General features: G+C 36.1%; 1 protein-coding gene across 1 annotated transcript in view; it reads left to right on the top strand.

Moving 5' to 3' along the window:
* The window catches only part of LOC144981108 (uncharacterized), a 109,976-nt gene that overhangs the window by 43,318 nt on the left and 44,569 nt on the right, over positions 1-22,089 (top strand). Inside the window, exons 7-10 of the mRNA XM_078929237.1 lie at positions 17,751-17,873; positions 18,990-19,025; positions 19,985-20,047; positions 20,971-21,162. Of these exons, the coding sequence (XP_078785363.1) occupies positions 17,751-17,873; positions 18,990-19,025; positions 19,985-20,047; positions 20,971-21,162 (414 nt within the window). The remainder of the gene's footprint in view (positions 1-17,750; positions 17,874-18,989; positions 19,026-19,984; positions 20,048-20,970; positions 21,163-22,089) is intronic.

Here is a 22,089-nt window from a genome sequence, read left to right as displayed (position 1 = left end):
TTACCACTAGATTTATACGCATTAAGTTAATATGAATTTCCGGCCTCTACGCATTAATTAAGAAATAAAATAAAATCCAAGTTCATCAGAGATGTTAAAAGTGAGATGGAAAGTATTATCTTGGTGTTACGAGTGGGAAAAGGAACAAAATTTACAGATTAAAAAAAGAAAAATGTTTTATGAGTAAGGATTATGTGCGAGAAAATGTAAACAGCTGACCCAGACGATGATTCTTGTGTTGGCGGTGGTGGTAATGTATTAAGAATGTTGTGTTAGGTGGAGCATAGGTTTAATGGCATCTAGGATACCTCAGACCCGGATCTTGCGGCTCACGCAATGTTGCCTTGGTTTGTACCTGGTTTAGCAATTCACCGAACCGTATGATTCATGGCAAGTATACTGCTGTATAACGACACTTGCCTTACACTTACAAAAAGGATTTTTTTTGTTTTTGCCATTTCGACCAGAAAACAATAACATATTATTAACATATTTTATGATACATCGTTCCAAAATTGTAGATGTCTGAGCACTGTAGATGCTAGGAAGGGATTTGAAAGTTAAAATGGCCATTTATGTGAAATTTTAGTTTTTTGTAACTAACTCTAAGAAATTATTATTTCTCCCCAAATAAAACATAAAATTTTGTCTGTCTGATATAATATATTATAATATGATATCATTTAATATACTATAATATGATATAGTATACTATAATATAATATAATATAGTATACTATAATATAATATAATATAGTATAGTATAATATAATATGATATAATATAATATAATATAATATAATATAATATAATATAATATAATATAATATAATATAATATAATATAATATAACGGTAATATAGGTTTCCGATTATATTTTTAAAATTACATTAAAAATTCTTACAAAAAGCTCATAGACAGAAACCCAGGTTCCAATCCTCATAAGATTTCAAGTTAAGAGAAATTACGTTTTCTTAGATATTAAATAGGGAATTTTACAAAAAGAGACAGGAACATGTATTCATTCAACACCACACTGTGAAAAATCGATTTTCTCCCTCTTCACAAGATTTGAACCGTACCACTCTAGTTTATATAGCGCAATATCCACTGAACGTGCTCAAAGCGCTTTAAAAGGGGTCCCTGGATAACAGCAACACTTAACATGTAGGACGGGGCATGACGCCATGTAGGCGATATCACAAATTTTTTTTCGGACAGAGACACGCTGTTAACCAGGTACTCATTTTACACCTGAGTAAGGTGAGAGAATGTGAGTAAAGAGCCTTTTCCAAGGACTCAACTATACTCTGAGCGAGGCTCGAAACCAGAACCTTCCGATCCGAAAGCGAGTGTCATACCACTAGACCACAATAGGAATGGTTGGAGGTGTTTGGGAACTGCCTGGTTTGATAGCTGTGTATACTAAATCTTTATTCTGTGGTGTAGACGGAACTCCCCTATTTCCTCTTCTCATTACAACGTGACGTAATGTGCCACTCGCACCCACACCTACTCATCCTCATATTATTATGTGTGGTTGTGTGGGCAGTAGGTAATGTTGTCTGATGTCTGGGCGTAGAGTGAGTAGTTTTCGGTCGTGCATTGACAAAACGCCTTGTTCTGATATCTTGGGCAGGCATTATTTTCTTCATTTATCGACACATTATCATTATCATTAACATGGCTCCATCTGTCCAAAAAGAAAAAAAAATGAAACTCAAAAATAAAAACAACAAAACTTAAACCTAAGGCTTCTGTCAGGTTTAAGAATTTTTTGGCAAGTTGGGATAATGTTAAATCATTAATATTTGAATTTATGGTAAAAATCGTATCAAAATATTTCTTTAAAATTTGTTTTGTCAGTGCTGGTAAGTCGTGGCCACCCGTGGTGGTAGGGTGGAGCACCTCTTTTTCCCATGAGGATGGAATGCATGTATTAGGTACTTTGGTGTGGTTTCTTCACTCACTCGTTTGGTACCTACTGCTCGCTACTGGAAAGTGGAAAGGTCTTTGGGTACAACTTAGTAATGTGTATTAATAAGAATAATATCTGATAATAGAGAAACCACTAGGTAGGACTGGGAGTAAGAGGTAGGGTTAGCTGACGTCAAATCCTGTTTTGTCTGGTTTTATGGGTAAATCGGTATTTATTCGTCATGCCTCGTTGTTTTTTATCTAGATATAATATTATCTTGTTTCTCTTTCTCATCTTTTGTGTGTGTGTGTGATGAGGTCTGCGATTTTTATGTGAGGGTCGTTAAGGGTTTGTGGCTGTTTGGAATACCTGATTCACAGTAAATATGGGCCAAATTTTAGACTAATTAGTTGCGACGTAGAGAGAAAATTCATCATATTACTATCATATCTGGTATTAATTTAATTATTCATACATTTTACAACAAAAACACATGGGAATTGTTTCTTTCTGGGCCAATGCACCATGAGAGAATATTGCTAGTGAAGGACCGTGACAGATTATCAGCCGTAATTTTCGTTCCATTGAAACAAAATGAAAAGAAAAAAAAACTCAACAAAATTAGGTCATTTAAAGATACAGCCGTGCATTTTGTCAATTAATTTAGGCTTCTGATTTCAGCTTATTTTCTTAGGTCGTACGTTATATTAAAAATGATACCCGAATTGGAAAAGTTCATTTTTAGATATCTAGTATGCGCTTGGCTAAGAAATTCACAATATTGCCATCCGAGAGTATAACGGAACCACACACAAAACTATGTGTAACCATGAACATTTTAAATATCATGACGGACAATCTTAGAATGCAATTTAATAAGCACCTACAATAACTTTAACGAAGATATAATGAGCTAATTTCGAACCATGAGCAAGTGAATTGGTAGATTTGATCATCTGTAATTTGTTATAGAGTTATCTGTCTTTCTTTGGGTACTCAAAGAAAGGGCGGTTTTGGCCGTAGCCTTCGCAAACTCATAGCCTGACACTCGACTAAAAGATGACGTCACGCTTCAATGTGACGACCAACAGTAACTGAATAGTGAGTTTTACTTGTTAGTTTAACCAATAGAATCATGTGTTTCCTTGAGAACTACAAACGACCCATTTTTAACGAAGTCTAAGGTTTGAAAGTTGAAAATTTATTTAGATAGAATGAAGTTGACGTCACTCAGGTCTTTGTTATTGTTTTTTTGCCATCCACCTTTATGAGTAATTTTCACTAAAATGTATTAACCAGACGATAAACGTATAGGGTTACACATAGTTTTGTGTGTTGGTCCGTTATACTTCCGGATGGCAATGCTGTGAGCTTCTTACCCAAGCGCATACTATCTATAGAAAGACGTCCAATTCTGGTTTCGAGAAGGAAGTGAATGGCTGTCATATTACATCATCATTTCAAGAGCCATCTACGTGCTAAGCTGTAAATAATGAACAATAATCACGAAACGTACGAAAACATCACATGACCAGAAAGTATGAGTCGTTATGAACCAGGATTTTAAGTAAAGCAGGTGGCGGCCATGGTGCGCAACATGTTTGTGCAAAATACTGCTGGAATGATGTAATGTAAAGGCTGGGAAAATGATAATGACACATATAAAGCTTTAGCAAACAATAAACGCATATCGATGGGAGCAAAAACGTAGCTTACTTCAGTACATATCTTTCTGTTACCCGAAATAATCAACCCCACAGATACTGAGCATTACCGACAATGCTCTTCAACAGTCGTAACGTCACTTCCTTCCTCATGACGTATGGTAACTTAGTAACACTGGCTCTAAACTATCGAAACAATGGCGGACGCCCGTATGAAATATTTCTCCGGCGAGCATAAAAGCGTATCCAGAGGGAAAAAAAAACATAAATTTGATCCTGTTTTGACTTTTACACATTCTGATCACAAGGCATATGAAAAGTTCTAACCAGCATGAAGAATAAAAAGTAATGATTTTCTTTGTTTTGAACCAAGATGGCCGCCGTTGCCGGGCGGCGTGACATCAGACTATTGAATCCAATTTGAAGACAGGTTGTCGAAATATATAAATTGTGTAGTCGTGGGTGGTACGTACAGTGATGGATTCCTCTCATTGCTATGTCAAAATATCGTGATAAATGCTCACGAACTGCGGCGCTGACCGTAGCCATCGTTAACTTGTAGCCTGACACTGACCAAAACATGACGTCAAAAGACAAGAATTTGGCCGCAAAAGAAAACAAATCGTGAATTGAATTCAAAAGTTCAACCAATGGAATCATTTGTTTCCTTGAGCTCCACTAACGACAACTCACTAGACGCTACACAAAACTAAATAAATGACGTCAAACTATAAGTCCTAGAGGGTTCTAGTCTCAGGCTATGAGATAACGATGGCTACGGGCTGACTGATTCGGATGATTTCAATGTTCTAACGGTGGCTTTTGGGCATGTTTTTATTTCGTTTCTTTTTCTTTTCGAAACTTTTATTTTGTCTTTCATCCTGCCATTTCGATAATTCAGGGCTCAAGTACATCATAACGAATGGTTATTTCGATCTATATCTCTGATTTGCATGATTACAAGTTATTGTCGTTAATGGGAACGATCTATATTCAGGTTTTCATCCAACCAAGTCATCAATCACATTATTTGTTGATATCCAACGATTGGATGCTTCTTAACAAATGTAATCACGCTGCTCTGTTTACAGACTATAAAAGTTCATGGTTACACACAGTTTTGGGTGTTGGTCCGTTATACTTCCGGATGGCAACGTCGTGAGCTTCTTAGCCAAGCGTATACTATCGATAGACCATTAGGGTGTGATAGAAAGTTGACTCGAAAACATATCGTGCTTTGGAGTGTGATGTGTTAAATAAACTCCAGCAAGCCTTGATATCATTTTATAGGGTAATAAACAGATGCTTCGTTGTTTGGTATCCTCTTCTTATCTATCTCTTGATTACATTTCCGTATGGTTGATGGTAATAATATTGTTTCTTTCCCTCCGCCGTCGCTTTTGTTACCAAAGACTACCCGTGCTCCATCAGTTTGATATGGTTGTCCAAAAATTCCGATATTCATTATGGAATTTTTATTGCATTGGCCACAAACGATATAAAGCTCGGTTCGACATAACTGACTGCCGAATATTCTCGCTAATTTTCTGATATTCTTATATTTTAAAAAAATCGGAATATGTATGAAGTTCATATTATTAACTTTTGCTGCTTTAATAAGAGTTTGGTTGGTGGGTTTGTCATATCCATTGGATGTTGGCTGGAAGGCGTTGCCATTATAAATGGCATGTCTGAATGTGCTTGTGTGTGTGTGCGTGTGCGCGCGCGCGCGCGGGAGAAACTACACCATCATACTAGACATAGAGAAAAGGAGATTTAAGAAGGAGCAGATGTTTGGGGGGGGGGGGGGGGGATAAGCGAGTTTTTATTTATATTTTCAATAAGACGTAGTCGAATATGCAACCGTGTTTTATAGTTACTTAAGTGTGCGGCCCGAGAGTAACGTGAGGTAAATATTCTTTGGCCCAGATCATCTTCAACTTTTAAGAGATTAAATTCATCACATTTTTGTTTTTTGTTCTAACGTCTTTATTTTTAATTCCTGTCTTTTTACCCCCTTGCTAAATTTTAAAACCAATTGCTTGTTTTTTGAAAATGTCTTTGAAGCATCATCAAAGTGATGAATTCATGTTTGACTATACAACTGATACTTCTTATTCGTGCATTAGTCATGAGTTCTCTTTACTTGAGTAAAGTCAGAAACGTGTATTTTGAGTTCTAATAATAGCATAATTTGCTTTATAAAAGTAATAAATGATTTCAAGTTTTGCTGGCAGTTGAGGCGATGCAAGGGATCTCCACCTGGTCCTGTCAGCAGCTATTCTTGGGACCATCTCGAGAGACAGACCTCTCTGCTTTAGGTCCCTCTCTGCGGTACATCTCCAAGTCTCCTTTGGGCGGCCTCGCTTCCTCTTTCCTTGGGGTGTCCATCTCAGAGCCTTCCTTATCAGTGTTTCATCAGGTTTGCGACAGACATGCCCCAACCATTGTCATCTTCTCCTTTTAATGAGACTGTCCAGAGACTCCACTTCAGCCCTCACTCTCAGGTCCTCATTTGACATTGTGTTTGACCAGAATATCTTGAAGATTCGTCGCAAACACTTGTTTTGGAATACTTCAAGTTTCTGGATGATACTCTCTATGATCTTCCAACATTCTGATCCATAGAGCTAAAATCTCAAGACAGTACTTTTAAAAATCTTTATATTACTGCTGGAATATAATCCCGTTGCTCTCCAAATTTGTTTGAGGGAAGCGAATGTCTGTCTATCGTGACCTCCAAATTTGCCACAAATGTTAGTGCTGGTATTGTAAATAAATTTAAAGCGCTTACAGGTCAAATTTACATTGAAACTCAGCATATTGCGAAAGTTGAAATGGGTAGAGATTATGGTGACGATTTATATTATGCAAAATCGCAATGCTTTGGACCTTTATCGACACAAAATTACATCAGAAGAAGTAAATAGTGACTTATTGTTCGTTTGATAGCCTGACACGAGGCAATTCAGTATTGCGTGTTCTAAGCAAACACAAAACAAAAAAGAAGCCTTTTAAAAACTTTGGCCAGAAATTTCAACTTCAAATATTAATGAATGCTAAACCTGAGACTGCAATGAAATTTGAAATTCTGGTTCAATTTGATCATGCATTATCGGGTTCATTGGTGCTCTCCGTGATTATTTTTTTGTCGTTTCCCTTCCAAAACTGACACCGGATGGTTTTTAAAAAACCAAGGTACATCAGATTTTTATCAATATTGTGTCGAACTGCGATAGAACAACCTCCCCACCCCCACCCAACTGTCCTTTTTTGTTATTTCTTTCTTCTATTTATCTCTCATGGAGTAGACCTACAAATTGTGCTCGGCCTTCCTTCCCACCCATGCCAAAACTGTCTCCAGTCGTTCTAATTTTATTATCAAATTGCACCACACGTTCTCATCGTCTGCCCTTGATTCATCCCACGCCATGTTGTTTACTTTTGACGAGATAAATTCACGAGAAAGAAGTCATAATGCATGTATGTACCGGACGGGGAATACCCATGACATCTCCACAGCTGTTCTGACTAATTACGGATGCTTTGTTTTGTTTTTTAATTTTATTTATTTATTTATTTTTTGGTCTGGTTTCCGCTTCTTACTTTTTTATTTACTTCAGATGTAAGTCAATTAAAATGACCTCAACTTGTCAAATATTCCTATAATGAGGCTTCAAAGAACTTTATTATATATATTTCCAAATTGTGCGTCTATTATTCCATCGATACTAAAATATTTCTCTAGCCAAAATGAAGAAAGCGTTTTGTTGGTGTGCGACAAAATACTCACTGTATCGAGACAGGGCATGCTGGTTGTGTTGGGCATGTCAGCATATAACAGTGGGATTGGTTTGGCATGTATTTTTATAAACAAATATAAATAATGAGCTATTAATATTTTTAATGTTCGTCTCGTTTCTGCTTTTTTTTTCTTTTCTTTTCTTTTCTTTTCTCGCCTCCCTTTTTTTCTGATATTATAATCAGGAAATAAAAAAGTTTATAGATAGTATGCGCTTGGCTAAGAAGCTCACAACATTGCCATCCGGAAGTACACACAAATCTCTGTGAAACCATGAACTTTTATAGTCTGGATAATACAGTTAAATGAAAATTACTCATAAACGTGGATGGCAAAAACAATAACAAAGACCCGAGTGATGTCAACTTCATTCTATCTAGCATAAATCTTAATTGTCATAATTGTATTCATGGTTTTCATTGTTTGCTTCGTATAATTTGACAGGTAGTCATCAGCATTTGGAAATATGGGATTTGAGAGGGAACTATTGTGTCACGGTTAATAGTTAATAGTGACTCGTCTCGTCTTTTAGGCAAGCTATGTTATGCACGATTAGATACCGGATGATTACTAAATACAAAACTTTGTCCCAGCGTTGTGAAATTGGGTAGAGCATAAGAGTGCCCGTACAAAAAGGTCGCATAACTGGTGTTCTATCTTGTATGGAATGAAAATGTGGCTCACTATTAATCTTCTAGGACAGTAAATTAAAGAATTGAAATGTTGGTATTTGAATGCTAGGTATCGTGATATTTGTAATTGTTATAATGTAGTAGTAGTAAGCCTCGCAGTCCGAATGACGCTTGCTGAGAATTGTGTGATTCAGTCATTGTCGATGAGTATCGCTGCTCTCTCCATCCATGTTGTTAGTTGTTTCCATTGGTCACGATTCATTACATTATAATGTAATGGAATGTCATAGGAAAATTTAAATACATTATCCCCATTTGCACCCCCCCCCCCCCCCCACTTTCCCAATAACTTTAACCTCTATTATCCATCGATTAAAGTAACCCTAAACGTTTCAATGACACGAGTGGTCTCAAAATAGAATGGAACATGAAAGGCTCCATCCTCACGTGAATCCCCAACATTCTAGATCCCAACCATCATTTTTACTAATGGAAAATAGCACAGTCAATAGCTCAGTTAGATAATATTGCCTTGCTGAGAAATTTCAGATTCTAATGTTTACAAGTTTGGGGTCGTTTTGAGCTATCGACACAAAACGTTTCCTGGCCCAGTGTGTGGCAGAATACACCAGTTTATCACCTCATTGTTCATTTCATTCCATGTCTTGGATGGGAAGCCCATTGTTTATAATCGTCCATCGCTCCAATTACCCCACGGATCACTCACCTCTATCACTCAATCCTTTGGATGATAATAAATAATATTCTCGTCCCCTTACAAAACATTTTATACATTTTGACCAGAAAACTGATAGATTAAATTGATCATTGATCACTAACGTGTAAAATTCTCTTAAACCCCAGAACCCAAAGAAGAAGAAGAAGAAAAGTATCAAGAGGAAATCTCAGATTTATGATTTTTAATGCGTGATGTCATTGCAATCGATTGATTTTTGTTGTAAAAGTTTTCTGTTCAAACTGCAATACGGCGTTTTGTCGGTTAACGACAGATAACTCTTTGTACACCAACATTGGATAGGGTACCTGCTAATACCTAACCCACGTATTTTGGTTGTGTGTGTGTGTATTTTTTTTTTCATATCTGATTATTCAGCTGCCGGAATCTTTACCTTGTCTTTTGACACAGTGCCAAGTAAAACACTAACCACCCTGTCAGTTGTCAAACATCTTCCCTCGCCTGAACCCAGCAGCCTCCTTCCCATCATCTTTCTCTCATGCCCTCTTTTATTCGGTTGTTTCATTCAAGTTAATATCATATTATTATACACAAAGAACACAAAGACGGTATATAGAGGGGGAGTAAGAATATGATATAATATATAAGACTCTAAGCTCATAAGAAAAGTGTTCATTTACAAATTATAAATATATACAATAATATCCAGCGATCTCAATGATGGTATAGTTTAACCACCTATGCCTAATCGTTTTAAAGACGGCTTAAGCCGTAAAACCGCATTAAAAAAATATGGCTGATATTGGACAGTATTGGTGAGTTCTTTTCTTAAAGATGAAAGTATTAAGTATTGGGGGGGGGGGGGGGGGGGGGGGGGCTAAGGGGAAGCTAGATGGAAATGCATCATTTTCTATGATTTAATGATGGTCACATTTGACAAGGAGAAGCTTTACACGAAATATTTTCATATAATATGGTCTTAAAACGAGGAAAAAAATCAGGCTTGTTTGACAAAGGGTATCCCTGATCTGTAACCTTTTACGTAAATTATGATAATCTATCTACATTCTATTAGAGATGATTTAGTGAGTAAAACGATATCAAAAAGGATGCCATCCATTGTCAAAGCACTTGATATCGGCCGATCAAGTTGAGTCCTTACTTGTCAAAGTTGTCAAAAGAAAAATATTAAACCCCAGACTTAAAAAAGAACTAACCATTTTCATTTTCATTGTATGGCTATGTGGTCAAGTGGTATGACACTCGCTTTCGGATCGGAAGGTCCTGAGTTCGAGCCTCGTTCGGCGCATAGTTGAGTCCTTGGAAAGGGCTCTTTACTCGCATTCTCTCACCGTACTCAATTACCTGGCCGTTAACAGCGTTGTCTCTGTCCGGAAAAAAAATTGTAGTATCGCCTAACAGGCGTCAGTCATGTCTCTTTCTACGTGACACGTGTTGCTGTTGGTCAGGGACCCTTTGTAAAGGGCTTTGAGCACATTTAGTGGATATTGCGCTATATAAAAGCTCAATTTAAGCTCTATTTTCATAAAAAGAACAGTAACAGTGTTTGCTTCTCCGGCTTCGGTGTAAATGTGCTGTTATTTTAATCGGTCAATATTTATTGAAGTGTTGTCTTGTCAAACTGACGAAAATGTGTTTTGCCAGCGTAGTGTGGCGCTTCTGATGTCTCTCTCTTTTACTTTGGCTTGCCTAGACTCTCTTAGATTGCCAGAATAGAAATAATTACATTATACTCTAATCTCATGAATCCGAGCTAACAGAATTGTGTTTAACTTGAAGACCATTTGTGATTTAGCTAATATCGTTAATTAATTCAATCAAATTCCACCACCCACCGTATCTCAGTTAGTCAAGTCTGGCCTGTCTCATTCTAAAAATACATCGCTTAAAGAATGTAGATCCATTGGCATTGGTTGTCCCTGGACCTTGTTCTTGACCTAGTCAAGTTCATGTTCATGAAGGGAACGCATTCGAGACGATTTACCTTCAAATTCAAGAATGCTGAAAATCGAGAAACTCTACCATTAAGCACACGCCATACGAATTCCTTTTGCCTACATGGACTTACTTAGTATTGCAGGGGGTGGGGGAGTGTGCGTGTGTATGCAGAGATAGAGAGAAAGATGGGTGATGGTTACAAAAATAATGTAAGGGCTCGGTTAAAAGGAATTGGTTGGATGGGGGGAGAGGAGGAGTTGTGGGGGGGGGGGGGGGGGGGGGGATTCAAGAAGAAAGTTAATGGCTTAGGTTACTGGTCGATGCATGCTATAGACCGACTGCAACCGTTTTTAATTTTAGCATCGGTTCCAGACAACTAAGAGATTAGGTTACCACCCACAATTAGTCCGCTAAAACGCAAATCTCTCTGATACGGACGGATTTAATCGGCAGTTAACCGACGAATACTATTTCCCCACCAGAAATAAGAAACCTCAAAAAGTCTCATGATAATTTTCATTTTTAGAACATATGAATAAGGATATATCCAATGCAAGCATCGTTATTTCCTCCCCAATCAATAATAATTTATGTTAAGATAACAAAACTTTCATTTTGACTATTTGACATATAGAATTCCCCCAAAACCCTAATGATATAAAAAACAATGTCGTGTGCTATAAGCTCATCTAAATTGAGATGTTTTGCATCTCTTCTCTAATAATCCATATTTGTGATTTATCCCATAGTTTTATACCTCCGTGTGACGAAAACAATTAATTGAACAATTTTATCTTCATGACCACTTTATTATCGGCTGTTTCTCCTGATCCAAGTGCGCAATGTTTCGTTTCTTTCAATTATAAATTTTGGCATAGTGAGAAACAACGATAATTCCATAAGTAAGTAAGACTCCATTTATGTGGACTATTTAAATACGGCGATTCTCGTTTTAACGGTATGTAGTGTAGTAGGGTATGGAACCGCAGACGTCTAAACCAAAGCCATGTGGTGAGTTCCCCTTGATGTAAACACCAGTGAAAGGAATGCGACGCTATCAGTAACTATAATAGATGTATACTGCAGGCTTGACGTGTTGCCCATGCCATCGTCTTGAAGGCCAGGGTCAGACGAGTTGGGGTGTCATGATTTTCGTAATGATGATTTTATTATAATTTGATAGTCATAGGTCCCGATCACCACAGGCTAAATATAAAAACTCTTTGAAGGAAGAAAGGGGAATAAATTTTGATCTTTAATCTAAGTCCACACACACACACACACACACACACACACACACACACACACACACACACATATATATATATATATATATATATATATATATATATATATATATATATATTATTTTTTTAAATAATAATTAAGAGTAGGCCAATATCTTTAGTAGTTCGATGAAATAGTATCATTTGAGTAGCTAAAAGTTTAAGCCTGGTAACCGAGTACACGCTACGAGCTTATTAATCACCGATGAATTATATTGTAATGGAGAATAATATTTTGTGTAGTTTGTAAATTTTTCCATTACAGCAATAAAACTATTCTACGTGCACTTATTTGCAGGTCGGAGAAATTATTGCTTTTTATGGGCTTGATTTAACGTTGTTATGGACATAGTGTGTTTGAGTTGGTCAGATGCCGTTTCCATTACAACAATGAGGCCATAATAATTATTGTTGTCAGACTTTAAAGGAAATGTCATACTATTACATTAACCTTAAGCCTGGTGATGATGACCATTGTGTTCGATTTGCGTTATTAAAATTATACGATGAATTATATTTTACTATTACGTATTTCTTTAGATTTACTTTCCAACACAAGGGCCTATTACTATTGTGATCCTCTCCGGCGGACTCTCAATCCTAGTTGTTTGGTTTATATATATAAATATATATATATATATATATATATATATATATATATATATATATATATATATATATATATATATATATATATATATATATATATATATTCCAATGATCTTGAGATTCCTCAACTTTCATTCCTAGTGCTAATAAGGAAATGGAATGTATTTACTTTTTCCGTACCTCTGGATATACATTTTTTAATATTCTATTTTACTAAGTGAAGGATATATAAAGATATGGTTAAATTTGACAAATTTATTTAATTTTAAAGTTTTGAACAGTAAAATCTCAAAACCATTCACCACTTGTTTTAGGATTATCTCTTTATTATAATATCACCATATGCATATTTTGCATTATCAAAATATCTGCTACTGACATACAACGGGACGCCGAAAATTCAAAGCTTGGTTTTGTTACTTTTCTTTCTCTTAATCCGCCACCTCCCCTTTCTTCCTGGAGTTCTGCTAAAGATAGATCTATTATTTGGTTGTCTTTATCAGTCAAGCAGTCAAAAAGTTATTGGTGTTGATTGAATGAAGTACATACTTCAAGTTTCCTATGTGTTGTTCACTAAAATTACTGCGAATTAGTAGTAACAAATTGGTTTGACACACACACACACACACACACACACACACACACACACATATATATATATATATATATATATATATATATATATATATATATATGTGTGTGTGTGTGTGTGTGTGTGTGTTATATCTGCCTTCCTCCATCTCTCCACCACCATTATCATCGTCATCATCATCAGACCACACGGTAATCTTGAAGAACTTTGAACGGGTTAGCTAATCAGATATCGTATCCATGGCAACATATATCAGTTTGAAATTTAGGTCAGAATAAACGGAAAGCAAATTGAACACAGTTAACTAACCGACGCCCCCTTCCTCCCAACCACCCTTGTTTTTAATAAAAGCTAGGTAACACTCGTCACGGGTTAATTTGTTTGCAACCTAAATTTTAAAGATTGCTTGTGTCAAGTGCCTGCAGAGGTGTGTGTGTGTGTGTGTGTGTGTGTGTGTGTGTGTGTGTGTGTATGTATGCTGAACACTAACAAAATACCATGTAGATTTTGCCTCTTTCTTATGTTTTAAAGAATTTGGCCATAAAAGTTGTATTTGAAATGTCGATGAACTCTTCAAGAATTTTAAAACTTTATTTTTATTTCTTAACCGGGAGGCAAGTTGAGGTTTAAATCAATTGACCGATGTTTCAAAGGAAACAATTCTGATTATTTTATTTTTTTTATTGGTGCATTGGCATGGCATGAGTTCAGGTGCCCGATTGTGAAGATTGTCATGTTTATGTGTGTTTATATGTTCCGTTTTGTTTGTTTATATGTGTGTCTGTGGGAGGGGGGGGGGGGATTAATCATCTCATCATTGTAATGTGGTATTTAAGGTAGAGATATCATTTTTAAAAATAAATTTTATGGAATAATTCTTGCCACGCGAGCGCACTCACAGAATCGCCCTATTAATTAAATTTAAGTTATAGAGGTCTGCAAATCCTATGATTTCCCCGTTACATATTACATGGAAATATAAAACAGCAATGATCAATGTCTCGTATAGCTGTCTAAGGATATAACCTTCGCAATACAATACATAATGAATAAAACAAGTTCCAGTCCCACTAATAATTGACAATAAAAGTAAGTCGGATTTATTCTGTTTTAAATAGTATGGTTCATATTTTCATGTTTTTAATGTTTTTTATTCATCATTGGGCACTGACAAAGGAAAACCACACTATTTTTGTTATTGTTGTAATTCTTAGCTTGGTGGCAGCTGAGGTCCTTGGCCGAATTGGCCGTCTCTCAGGTCTTGATTGTAAGGGTGCGTTTGATACAATAGTGCGGTCGGAGAGCTCTTCCTATGTCCAAACTAGGAACGGATTGAAATCTGGTTTGATATAAATGTGAACATTCCGTCAGATTTCTCCGTATTAATCTTCCTTGGCCTGTCTTCGGGACTGGAGTGCCCTCAGACAGGGGTAGCGATAGGGTCTAAAGTCGGCCCTAATAACAGGTTCAAATAGCCAAGTCATCATGCATATCAACCTCATATGAATAGAGACGTAAAAGTATGCAGAAAAAGCTGTTGATACCGACTGTAGATCAGAAAGAAATTTAAGAAAGTTAACCCAATGTAATCAATTCACCCCTTATTAATGAATATCATACCACTGAACAGGATAAAAACACGTCCTTTCTTTAAGACATTTTTTTTTTTGGTGAAAGAGGCCGTCTTGTTGTAAGTTGCAGGTTTTAGAAGGCTAGCGCATTCTGTTCATTTCCCATATGGGTCTTTGTTTTGAAGATAGGGTGGTGGGGCGTGTCTTCCAGATGTTCATACTTAAGTATATTAAGGTTTTCCTCTCATGTAGGTGTGAGATTTGCGTCTTCGTCACTAGGGGAATAATTACGTGACAACAGGAAAAATGACATATCGATATGTCCATTTGTGACAATCATGGTAATCTGACTTTCAGTATATGAGGTTGTTGGGGGAAGTGGGGATGTGATATTAATACATCATTGGAATGAACAAATCTGACACAGCTTAATTATTCTTTTACAATAAACATTTGAATTTGATATTCAAGGGGCGACAGTGAGCCAACACTAGTTGCCTTGAATATACCCAGACCAGCCGAAATAGTTGGTCCACCAGTATCTGAACATCCTTCAATAGTTTTAAAGGCATGCCTTCAGGCAATGTAACCGTGTAATCCAATGTGTTGTTTCGTTAAAACACCATATTATTATAATTTGCTCACAAATTGGACCTCCTTCAAACTTGGCTGGTAGATAGGTAGGTGGCTTTGGGTAAAACAATATAATACTCATTAATTCCTCCACACTCTCATACCATGCAGTAGTCAAGACAGGCATCTGGTTGCAACATTACACGATGAGTAAGGCACAGGCAATTAATAATATTAATAATACTAATAATAATAATAATAATAATAATAATAATAATAATAATAATAATAATAATAATAATAATAATAATAATAATAACGCTTGAGTATTTACATCACCATCCACTCGTTCGTTGTAAAGTAGGAGAGAAAAATTAATAGAAGAAAAGAAATAATATGGCATGTAGTTGTGTGTGGAATAATACAATACATTTTCAATTTTATTGTATAGATATCGTTCAGTACGCTTCCATGCTCTGGCATTCCACCTTTTAATTGTAAAACGTTTACTTAAATTGTCAAAAGTAATCACTGACATCAAAACTGTGGAAGGCATTTTGATTTAGGATCAATACGGTGAGTATTTTCAGTCATTATTAGGGGTGACAAAGAAAGAGAAGAGTAATATTAGTTTTTTGAGGTTATCTGATCAGAGAGATTAATGGCGTACTATGATCACCGATGTCTGGCACGGACTTGGTACTTGAAAAAGAAGAATTAGGGGCCTGTTTGAGCATTGGAACACAAACTAGAATAATTTTGCCGAAAACTGGAAGAAAAAAAAAAGACATTTCTTTTTGGCTGCTCAATTTTAGAATTCATGTATGGATATATTGAAATAACCGTCAATTTATTAAAATGATTAAACCCGAGACTTTAAACAAGATTTTGGATAAGTTGAGGAACTCTCAATAGATTGATGTATGAAGTAAAAGTTTCTGACCAAATATTAAAAAGGCGTTTTTGGTAATGGCGGTAGAATAGCAGCTGCGTTGATGGACCATGTATTTGTCAAGGTGAGTTTATTTCATAATCACATAAAACAATATCAACTTCATTCTCGTTCAATCAAATAGTTTATAGAGTGTGACACTTTTTTGATTTTGATTCTTGTCCTCAAAGGTGGACAAAAGAGATCTGCTTTGAGAAGTGTCCATTTCCACGTCATGATCCAGTTCTTGTCGCATTCAGTGCATGTCGTATACTGACTTAAAATCATTTTTTTCGTTTTGGCCATATAAGGCTTCACTCAACATATCAATTAATTAAAATGACAACCATCTTATCAAAATTATTTCTTTTAATAAGTTGGGGATCATTTTATTCGATCGTCATAAAAAGGTGACATTTTTATGACCAACATTTTAAAAGATGCTTCGTCAGTGTAGGACTTAAATCTCTACAGCTACTGTACGTGCTACGAACGGTTAATTCTATTGGTTCTTATACTTCCAATAGGGTTCAATAGTCTGATGTCACGTCCGCCCAGCAACGAACAGCTTGGTTCTAAACAAAGAAAATCGGTACTTTTTATTCTTCATGCTGGCTAGAACTTTTTCACATGTCATGCGATTAGAATGTATAAAAGTCAAAACATGATGAGATTTATAATGTTTTTCTCCTGATACACTTTTATGCTCGTCGGAGAAGTATTTCATAAGGTCGTCCGCCATTGTTCCGATAGTTTAGAACCAGTAATTAAGTTACGAGGGAAGTGACGTCACGACTATTGAACCCTATTAACTTTGTGTAAACTGCGTGCGATGTCTGAACATTCATTTTTCTCTATTTGATTATTTCTGTGTCTTATCTTAATGTCTGGCAACCTTGCAAGAAGTCATCGGGTCAATCAAATTCGTTTTATTTCAATCCTTTGTTTGAATAATGAATAATAATATATCCTTTATTTCCCCAATATTTGAATTGTTACAAATCAAATTGTCTTACAATTTGTCTGACTATTTTCAACATAGTAGTATTGCCTATATAGTGTTTTCGTAACATCCAATTATAGGATAAGGCAGGACTATACGCGTATCTTCGTTCTCATTTTTAAAAGTCTCATTGCTGAACGCGATTTTGAGTTTATTTTAACATTGTTGTCAGAGAGAATATTATTATACGGAGGCTTGAAATTATTTCCATTGCAAAAAATGAGACCGTAAAAATGGGTTATCAGATTTGTAAGCCAAAAGCTCGTAGGCTTGTACCTGTAAAATTATTGACTTTAATTTTGATAAAATACTCTGTAGCACAGTATAATAAACACAAACAACAACAACAACAACAACAACAACAACAACAACAACAACAGCAACAACAACAACAACAACAACAACAACAACAACAACAACGTCTTATATACCCAGTGTTTGAAATGAAAGTTCGTTGCTGTTTATTAATTATATGTCGACTTCGTCATTATGTCTCACCATTATTTCATTCAGGGAGACCCCGGTTACACAGGTCTGCCTGGAGTACCCGGTCTTGAAGGCCCCGGTGGATTGCCTGGAGAGAAAGGAGAAAAAGGAGCGCCTGCTTCTGGGATTCCTGGAATTAAAGGATCTAAGGTAGGGCAATACTACTGTACTAATATCATTAAAACACTCTTTTTGGTGCCAAAAATGCATTGTATTTAATGCAAACAAAACGTCTTTTGCTTCAAATATCGATGAATTTAAGAGAAGACGATTGTCAAAATTTTTTTAAACCTGAGATGTTTTCTTTCTTATCTATAATCCTAAAAAGATAATTATTATAAATTATACGTCATACTTTTTTACCCACTGACAGATTATACGTACATTTACTACAAGATATTATTGTCATTAATATTTCATTGTACTATGAACTTTGTACATTTATGATTCATTCGATCATGACCAATAATTTTCAATTACCAGTATTCTATGATTGTAGTTTTCGATTTTACGTATTGATTCATTTTTCCTTACACTCAAAGTTGTGTAAAACTGTCTGTGAATGATACAATGCAAGCTATATGAGATTCTGTAATTATAAATTATTGTGTGAGGCATTTAAAGTATAATTCCTATATTAAGCCTTTAGTAAGATAAGATAAGATAAGATATATTAAGACATCTAATTGCAACAGACATTCTGACATTTTGGACCTTGCACTATTCATTTCAGTTGGGGTTTTTTTTTTTAAATATGCACATTGACTCAGTCTGACTTACATGAATAAGATCCAACTCGCATGAAAAGATATCTTGTTTGGCTGACTAGCTTTTGCAAATGTTAGAGAATATATATTGTCTAGAACCCTCTGTTTTTTTGGGGTTTTTTTAAAATATATTTTTCTAATATATTTTTTTTAAACCCCAAACAAACAAACAAACAAACGAACAAACAAAAAAGACCAAAAAACAATGCATGTTTATGGTTCCACGCCCCCCCCCCCCAACACACACACACACACACACACACACACACACACACAAACCTTAAGCGTGTTTTTACATAATATGTGCTGCTTTCCCCCCCCCCCCCCCCCCCCCCCTCCCCCAATAGCGACAGTGAAGCATTGGAATCTTAGAGAACAACAACATATCGTAATCTTTCGTCGATTAATGTAGTTCCTATTGATTTTGAATTCTTTATAAAAGTATATATACTAATTGTTTGTTGTTTTTTTTTCCTTTTTGTTATATTTAACTATCTAGGGAGAAGCCGGAGGTGATGGATACCCTGGACAGCCTGTAAGTTATCGTTCGTTGTCATCATTATTTATTATTGTCATTTCACCCTTGTCGTCATTCTTTCCATTGTCGCAACCACTACCACCACCTTCGTCATCATCATCATCATCATCATCATCATCATCATTATCATCAACATCATCATCATCATCATCATCATCATCTCATCATTATCGTCGTCATCACCAACATATATGTGACACCTCGCCTCAAAACGGTATTATGTTCGAATGATTAAAATGCTGAAAATTGAATGTATTGCCATAAATATCCTACTTGCAATGAGTTTGTATGTTTTATTGAAGAGACTGAATATCGTATCTTAGAATGCTAAATAGCAGTAATTCAAATTTTTCACCAGTTTAGCTTTAATTTGGCTATTTAAAAAATCTGGTTTATCCCGACATAATACCGTTTTGGGACAATGGGTCACATATTTAGACCATTGTTGGTCCAAAATAAAAAGTATTTTAGAGCCTTCAACTTTATGGAGCCAATTCATCCTGGTACCTCTAGTATGAATTGGACAGTTATTACATGCTACCCTTTGCAGTATCAGTATTCTGTGACAAAAGTACTTTTTGACATCTAATATAGAACCCAGCTAACCACCAAGTCCTGGGTGAACAGACAGGCAGGGAATAATTGTGTGCTTGCGCACAATAAACCCAGGTTTGCACAGTTGTATGCTGGTTTGGTTACCACTTGAATTAACTTGCTTTAAAGTTACTTCTTTCTTCCCTTTTTTTTTTCTCTTCAAAAATAAGATGGCTCTTATTTTCTTTCTGTTCTTTGACTATACACATTAGGCAAAAATTATTTATCACTCTTAACATTATTTATGACATAAAGATCATTTAGATATTTTTTTTTTACTTAACATATTATTTAATAAAATCGTCATGAAGAAACATTGAAAATTACCCATTTAAAAAAAAAAAAATTTTAAAACTTTCTAGGGACGCCCTGGACCCAAAGGTATTATTGGACCCAAAGGAGATCCTGGACCCCCTGGACCAAGGGTATGTATCTTTTGGCAACAGACCAACATACAATATTTGGTTTTTCATCATGTACGACACATGTGAAACCACCCCCCCCCCCCCCCCCCCCCAATGCACAATATTACCATACCTCGAAAGGATTCACTTTAAACTCAAAAGATAATTAAAGATTTTATTTGTGCTTCTCAATGAAGATTTCATACAGGTTATTAAATGTTTTTTCTATTGTCAAATCAGCCGGTTGATACCCAGCTGATATAACTGTGTGAATCAAGCTTCGAAACCAATCTTGAACTTTAAAAACATTTTTATGATCACAAATGGAAGAAAACCTATTAAAATTTAGAATGAAGTAAATGAAACCTTAGTGAGAATGCATTGTTATAGTCTTGTGTCCATCAATCGAGTTCTTGGTTTCGAGGCTCTCACAGGCCAGGCGGAGTTGTTGTACCTGTAAAGTCGCGGGTTCGAACCCCCATCGCCGCTGCAAAATTTTTATTCTCTATTGTCTTCTGGCACTTTCTTACTCACTTCATTTCTTGTTGTTATCAACATAAGTGCCTGCTCCACTCACTTTTCTGAAATAATTGATAACCCTTACTAAAGGGTTTTTTAAAATCTTTTTCATTTCAAGATTTAACAGAATTTAAATAGTAAATCATGAAATTGTGGAGATGATGATACCAGGATGACAACAATGTTGACGATGATGATACTGGGGATCATTACAAGGGAGATGGCGATGGTGATAGTGATGACAATGGTGTTGATTTGATGGAGGTGGTGGTGGGTGATGGTGACAAAGAAGACTTCATTGATGATAACAAAAGGATGGTGGTTTTGATTGCGGTGGTATTGATAGTAGTGTTGATAATATGATAACTTCTAATGATAGTCTTAAACTTGATAGATGCCTTTTTTATTATATCATCTAATGACAGGGTCTTGATGGACGAACTGGAGAAAAGGGAATCAAGGGAGAAATGGGTGTTAGTAAAATTGGTTTGAAGGGAGCACAGGGAGAGAAAGGAGAAAAGGGAGCCCCTGGATCACCTGGCCCCTTTTCTGTAGAACCCCCGACACTGCTCAAGACTGAGGGACCCAAGGGTGACAAGGGAGAGAAGGGAATGCTGGTATGTTACAAGATTTCCTGTCGATCGACCCCTTGCTTATGAATCCATAACAATGCCTTGACTTGAATGGTTACAATTATGAAATGAAGAAGGGAAGTGTTATTAATAGATAAAAGTTGTCCTTCAGAGCTGTTGGACCTATGGAGGCAGAATTGTCATCAGTTTCTGCAGTGTTAAGTGGAAAAAACAATGGCTTGCTACCCTTTGGATAGGATGCCAGTCTATTGCAAAGTACTTTCCACTAGATCTTACAGACCCAACTACCCAAATATTGCTTGATGGACAGAGAAAAATGTGTGTAAAATGCTTCTTTACCTGAAGGCAAACCGTGAGATACATTCTGGAAGTTCTTGGATCTATTTTATGACCTAAATTAGATGCAAGAACTTCCAGAATGTATCTCACGGTTTGCCTTCAGGTAATAATAATAATAATGCACATTTATATTGCGCAACCTACCCCCCTGGTTGGAGGCTCTGGGCGCATTACAAATAAAATTGTCATATCGAAAGAGAAAAATACACACAAACAGCCACCATCTCCCATCACCCACTGCCTCAAACACGCCAATACCACACACACTCATCCACATCCACACGTACTACCACATAAACACACTTGCAACACAACACATTCGTGATAGGACAGGTACGCAAGAAGCATTTACAGCTGATCAACAACCATAGGCTTTTTGAAAGTAGTATGTAAAGCATTTCTCTGACCATCAAGCAATATTTGGGTAGTTGCGTCTGTACGACCTGGTGGAAAGTACAGGGACACCACAGAGACACTGTTTAATAAATGCTCTTTCTGAAAGATGTTTGTTTTGTGTTATGTCTGCGCACACAAGCCATCTTCACTCACTTTATTCTATCTCTTTGTGTCATGATGAGCTTGCATAGGTACAGACTTATTTTGTCTCCTCAC

The sequence above is a fragment of the Berghia stephanieae genome, chromosome 10 (assembly GCF_034508935.2).
Source record: "Berghia stephanieae isolate SIO BIC M18660-M18661 chromosome 10, UCSD_Bste_1.3, whole genome shotgun sequence".
NCBI classification, from domain to species: Eukaryota; Metazoa; Mollusca; class Gastropoda; order Nudibranchia; family Aeolidiidae; genus Berghia; species Berghia stephanieae.
The sequence above is the reverse complement of the archived record's forward strand: the minus strand, read 5'-3'. Positions and strand labels throughout refer to the sequence as shown.